General features: G+C 52.0%; 1 protein-coding gene across 2 annotated transcripts; it reads right to left on the bottom strand.

Annotated features, from left to right (window-relative positions):
* Positions 1-1,833: 1,833 nt before the first annotated feature.
* Guca2a (guanylate cyclase activator 2A) lies at positions 1,834-6,039 on the bottom strand. 2 transcript variants are annotated; one of them, XM_021161616.1, is made up of 3 exons: positions 3,445-3,549; positions 2,471-2,681; positions 1,834-2,094 (listed from the first exon to the last, which is right to left on the bottom strand). In XM_021161616.1, exons 1-3 carry the CDS (start codon positions 3,517-3,519, stop codon positions 2,030-2,032), a joined length of 351 nt encoding a protein of 116 aa, XP_021017275.1. In that variant the 5' UTR covers positions 3,520-3,549; the 3' UTR covers positions 1,834-2,029. The 2 variants fall into 2 exon arrangements, with proteins under 2 accessions (XP_021017275.1, XP_029332680.1); XM_029476820.1 differs by lacking the exon at positions 3,445-3,549 and adding an exon at positions 5,957-6,039 and having other exon boundaries at positions 1,863-2,094.
* Between the last annotated feature and the right edge of the window lie 46 nt (positions 6,040-6,085).

The following is a 6,085-nucleotide window of genomic DNA, read 5'->3' as shown; positions in this document are numbered from 1 at the left end:
ACTCACTTTGTAGACCAGGCTGGCCTCGAACTCAGAAATCCGCCTGCCTCTGCCTCCCGAGTGCTGGGATTAAAGGCGTGCGCCACCACGCCCGGCTCTAACTTTTCTTTTCTTATTGGTTTGTTTGTGAGGCGGAGTTTCAGGCTAGGAGCCGAGGATGATTTTAAATTCCTGGACCTGTAGCCTCCACTTCCCATGTTGTCCTGGGATCACAAGTGGCATTGTGCCTGATCAAAGTAGTTCTTAGGGTTTCCATCTTGCAGACATAGAGACTGAGTCTTACCATCCAGAGTCACACTCAATGAATCTGGCTCCAACTCTGAAGCATTAAATGTCTACCTACCATCCAGGTCATCAAATCTCCCAGCAACCCTGGGAGGAAGTTCTGTACTAAACCCATTTTCAGACAAGTAAGTTAAGCCTCAGAAGGAGGGGCAAGGTGCCTAAGAGTCAGGCTGAAGCCCAGTCTGCCTCCCAAGCTTCATACTGTGCAGACTAAACTACCCTGGTACCTCTGTGTTCCCACCATCCCTACTTTCTGGAATTTTCTCTTCTTGCCTACATCATATTGGTTTTGAAATCCACCTATTTCAGTGCAGATCCCAGAATAATAAAAAGGCCCTTCTCCTTTACAAAGTTTCCTGATCATAGTCAAAAGAAGGTATCCAGCTCACAGGAGGCCTGTCTGTACCACCATACCCTTGTTATGGCAATTCTCCTTCACCCACTCGCCCAGAATAGACCTCAGCAGCCTCTTCTTTCTCTGCCCCCTATATCTGGCCTCACTCCTGTGTTGGATATGCTCACTTCCAGCCTGACCCTTGATTTTCCTTCTTTAAAAGACATTTAAAAAAGAATTGCTCTAGGTTTATATTAGGTCTGAACTGGGGGCTTTGAAATGTATCATTCATGGTATAGAGCTAGATATTGTTACGGAGAAGGAAATTAAGGCACAGAGATGTGGTTTTCCCAGCATCACACAGGATGTGGAAGACCAGGGGCTGGGACCTGGAGTCCTGGCTTTTCCTCTCACACTGTTGTTCTTTGAGCAGGCATAAGGGGGGGGGGTTGGGGAGTGGGGAGGGGGTGTAGACTTAAGCCTGAGCCGGGTTGGAACAACTTCCTCCTGCACAGAAGGTATCAATCAATAGGGTGCCTAGAGTTGTTCTAGAGATACGGGTGACCACAGGACACAAACAGTCTTCTCAGGGAAGATCAGGAAAGGCCATGGGGAAAGCAGCCATGGAGCCTGGGTTGGTAACCTAACTAGGCACGCAGAAAGGTGGAGAGGACAGGACGGGAATGCTTGCTTTGAATGGGAGCACAGAAAGGGCAGAAGAGCACCGCTGGTCTGAGGAAGCCAGATCCTGCGTGGTGGCCCAAAGGCCCGTGAGTACGGGACACCCAAACCAGCTCAGACAAATTCCTGTCCTCGCTGGGCATGGTGGCACACGTCTTTAACCCCAGCACTTGGGAGGCAGAGGCAGGCGAATTTCTGAGTTCGAGGCCAGCCTGGTCTACAAAATGAGTTCCAGGACAGCCAGGACTATACAGAGAAACCCTGTCTCGAGAAACAAAAAACAAAAAAAAAAATCTTGTCTTCACATGTGGCTTAGCGGCAGGTTAGTGGCCCCAGGAGACAGATGAGAAAAGCCAAAACCCTGACCTCCCTGGTAGGTCCCTGTACCTGTATGTGATGGTGGTCTCAAGGTTGGGGGAACTTGGCAAGGAAGTGAAACCTTCTACTTTGGACCCTGAAGCCCATGGTTCTGAGGGCAGGTGGGTGTTCACTGCACTGAGGGAGTGCTAGGGAAGAAACGAAGGCACCAGGCGGAGTTCTGAAGTTTGGTTTATTGGCTGAGGGTTAACATAGCCCTCAGGCAAGGCTTCTCCAGGTAGCTGTCTCCTCAGCCTCCTCCCCGCTGTGGCCAGGGCAATGAGATGCTGAGGGTATGAGTTTGTTAGCCTCGCGACTTCTAGAGGGTAGAGGGGTTTCCACGTGGGCTGAGAAAAGGCAAGCGATGTCACTCTAGCATCCCGTGCAGGCAGCGTAGGCACAGATCTCACATGTGTTTGGGTCCTGAGCAATGGCCTCTGGTCAAGGAAGAAGTCTTGGTGAGGGACGGCCACCATTTTCTCATATCCCCCTCTCTTCAACTAGAGTTTGGATATCTGTCACCAGCCACCAGGATAATCACAGCAGGCTGATCTCCTCTGACCCTCTAGACTTTCTGCCTCAAATGGGGCATATGAATTATTGAAGCCAACCAATCAGAGTGCAGCTTCTGAGTTGTTAAACATGACCTGAAGATGGGATGCAGGACTCCTTTGAACCCTTGCTTCCAAATGAAGGCCTTTCTAAGAGGCTTCAACCAGTACCACTCAGAACTAGCCAATCAGAGCACACCTCCTCCTCAAGCCCCAACCAATCAGAGGATGTCCCAGCCACACTCGCCAAGAGCTCACTCACCTAGCCTCTGCAGGATCTCCTCCGCGTTGGGTTTCTTGCAGACCGGCCTCAGTGCTTCTGGAAGTGCGGAGTGGCTACTACATAGCTGTGGTGCCACGGGCTGAAGAAGCCGGGGAGCAAACATCTTATGACTCACCAGTCTGGGCTCCTGTACCTCGCGGAGATCCTTAAGTTTTTTCACTGACTCCAGAGGAAAGGAGAGGTCTCCATCCTGAAAGAGGCAGCCAGAGCATGAGGCCAGGCTGTAGGCAGCCCTAGCCTGGGTGGCTTGCTTGAGACAATCTAAGGAACAACGTGAGGTCAGACCTCTGTGACCCTGGGTTTGCTAGAGGCCGAAAGTACTGCATACTATCTACCACGTGATGAATGGAGACGCTTCTGTAGAGCCAGGGATGCTGTGGGTGTCATATGAGGGTGAACTGGCGCCCTTATCCGTGGTCATGCTAGCCCAGCCTATCTTTTCCTGCCCGAGGGCTTCCACCTCCAGCCTAACGGAGGCAATACAAGGAACCCAGGGGCGTCCTTTAGAGAATAGGATCCCTGCTTGCTGACAACCCAGCTTGTGTCTGGTGTCACCTGTAGGTATGCCTGACCATCTAGGTCCCCATCGGGTGCAATGGATGCCTAGATTTGAGCCCAGCCACCTCCCTTTTCAGCCATCAGCTTTGGCTGTTTGGGGACTGTAGTGAAGCTCATGATTCTGTTCTGTGAAATTCCACCAACCCTTTCATCCCGGGCCTGCTGAGTCACAGTGGGACACTGGAGCAGCCAGACTGCAGGCATTCTATTGCTGTCTTTCCCAACTGGTATTTCTTGCTGTCTCCTTGAACGTTTTCCTCTTCCGTGTTTGAAGGGAAAATATGGCTGGCTGGCAGGTCGGGGGGAGCGGGGGGGGGGGCAGGTCCCAGAAGATGCCCATCCCTCGTTTCAGGATTCCAAGGATGGGGCTAGACTAAGTAGGGATGGGGCCATACCTGCACAGTGACCCCTTCTACCAGGACAGCCAAGGCACCCAGGAGGCACAGCACAGAGAGCACACAGGTATTCATGGTAGCAGTATGCAATGCAGAGAACAGGCCAGTACTAGTGCCTGGGGTAAACAGTGGGGCTTTTAAAGAGGTTGGGGTTACTCAGTAACCCTGGGGCCTTGTCAGCCTCATCTGCTGCCTGTTGAGCCCCATCAGATAAGGCCAGTGGAGCCTGGGAGATAAGAGATCAACAGAGCCTGGCAGAGCCCTGGCCCCTCCCTGGGCACTACTGTGACTCACAGCTGGGCTGGGTCCTGGATTTACTCCCGACCAGGATGGCAGATCCAGCCCTGCCCTTGAAGAAAGAGGCCCAGCAAGGTGACTGTGACTACAGTGGCAACAGAGACAGGGCCATTAGCATGGGGGTGGGGAGCACAAAAGAGTTATCTCCCATCCATTCAAAGAAGACCCTGTTAGGAGGAGCAAGAAGTGAGCTGAGCCTGGAATGTTCAGGGGGAAGGGAAGAGTAAGTGGACCCAGAGAGAGGGGAGAATGGGAACACAAGAGCCAGATGAGTCCAGCCTTGGTCTCTGGGATTCAACTTTGCTATTCTCAGGCATGCACTCAAACCCCACCAGCGGCCTGTTTTCGATGTGGCTTCCACTCCAAGTCTCGTTGCCCTATCAGGTTCTCTGTGCAGACCAATGTGAATACCTCCCTGGTTGGCAGATGCCTTCGTGCTAAGGAGTCTATGAGCACCTAAGTGTTCCATGCAGTTCCTGGCACACAGGAAGACCTTGATGAAGAAGTTGCTGTGCCTGAACAGCAGCAGTGGCTCCTGGTCTCCACTGATGGCTACCTGCCTAGCCCAGTCAGAGCAGTCGGTATGGCCCCTCTGTCCTGCCCTGCCCTGCCCTGAGATGGGTCTATGTGGATCCGGGTCCCTCTAATCTAACCCCTGCTGGGATTGGGGCAAGTCATATATTCACTGCAGGACCTAGAGTGTCCAAGCCCCAGGACCTTAGAGAAAGCAGTCCTGAAGGACCCTTTCCTTCTGCTGATTCACCACACTGCTTGCATTCCCAGTGAGGGACGGCATCCCTAGATGTGAGAACCATACTAAAGAAGGGGCTGGAGAGGACCCTTGTAAGAAGAAACTAGAAAGTACCTAACCCTGGGACAAGGTCAAGAAACATTTGGTCTTACCATGCTGTTCTAGGCTGGACTTCTGTTGTCTATTCCCCCAACCCCTACTACGGGGTCATATGCAAATGCCTGCAGGCACTGAGATGCAGATTGCATGTATGTTGAGGTGTGTACACTGAAGGGGTACTTATGTGTACAGAGATGCTTGTGAGTACATAGGAGGTGTGTATTGAAGGGCACATGTAGGCATTCTGAAAGGCATGTGTGCAAAGGTGTTTGTGTGTGCACTGAAGTGTTGTGCGCCTATGTATGCCAGAGTATGACACACTGAGTTATGTGTATATACTTGGTTATATTCATGTGTACACTAAGAAGTCTATGTTGCCTATGTGCTGGGGATGTGTGCACACACTAGTGTGTGCATGTGTATATATCCTGAAGTTGTCTGTTTATGCATATTTGTGAGGAGGTTCATGTGTTCTTCAGGAAACAGTGTGGAGGGTTCTGTGTCTGTTCAGTGTGCCAGCAGGCAATACATGTGCAGTCCACATGCTCCACATTGGCCTGTTGAGGTGACCTTCAAGGCCTAGCAAGGGTGCTGATGAGCAGGGGTTCATAGTTGCAGAGTACCCGTGTGCTGGGTTGGAGATAAACGTACTGATGTTTCCAATACTGATATGAGGCAGAAGGAGCAGGGGACTCTTGGGGGTGGGGGGGATGGGGTGACAGGGGCGAGCTGGGCTAACATGAGGAGCAGCAGCTGCCAGGTCAGGGGCTGAGTTAGGTGGGGTCTGATGGCTTTGGAAGTGGATGCTGGTTAGGATAGAGCTCGAGTGTGGAGGCTGCTGGGCTGCGTTCAGAGTCCTCGTGGGGTTACAATTGAATAAAGTTTGCAGTGAAGTTGGAGATGGATGGGGTGGGGCTGGGTTTATGATTTGGGTTAGGTCTGGGATGACGTGGGAGCCTAAGGCTGTGCTGGGATTTGATTTGGCTTTAGGGTGGGACTGGGTTAGGGGAGCCCGTTTTTTCTGACTCAAGGTGTCTTCCCTCCTCAGGTGTGGCTGTGACTGGGGGAAGGGAATAGGGTTTCCACTCCTGCCGCCTTTTTTCCCAGGAGCTGCTCCATCTGACCTTCAGGATGATGCAGTTCCACACCATGGGAAAGAGGAAGTTGCTATTAGGTCCTATCCCTTTGGGTCTGGCCCTATCCAACACCGCACCCCCAAACTCTGCTCTGAGAAGTAGGCACTAACTCTTCTCTTTCCCACTAAGGTGCCTGCCCAACCTGGGGCCAGCTTCAGCCTTTTTTCAGGAGACATATGACCTCATCTGCCTGCCATTAAACCTGCTAGAGATTGGACCTTAGCTGTACCTCTGGAAGCCCAAGCTTGCATCCTGAATCCCGAGCCTTGTCCTCAGCTTCCAGCATACCTCATCTCATACCTCAGGCTGTTTGGCTCTCCCATACGTAAGGACCACATCTTCTGGCAAGCCAGTGCAC

Source organism: Mus caroli, chromosome 4 (genome assembly GCF_900094665.2).
Source record: "Mus caroli chromosome 4, CAROLI_EIJ_v1.1, whole genome shotgun sequence".
NCBI classification, from domain to species: Eukaryota; Metazoa; Chordata; class Mammalia; order Rodentia; family Muridae; genus Mus; species Mus caroli.
Note: the sequence above shows the minus strand (reverse complement) of the source record. Positions and strands in the feature narration are given on the sequence as shown.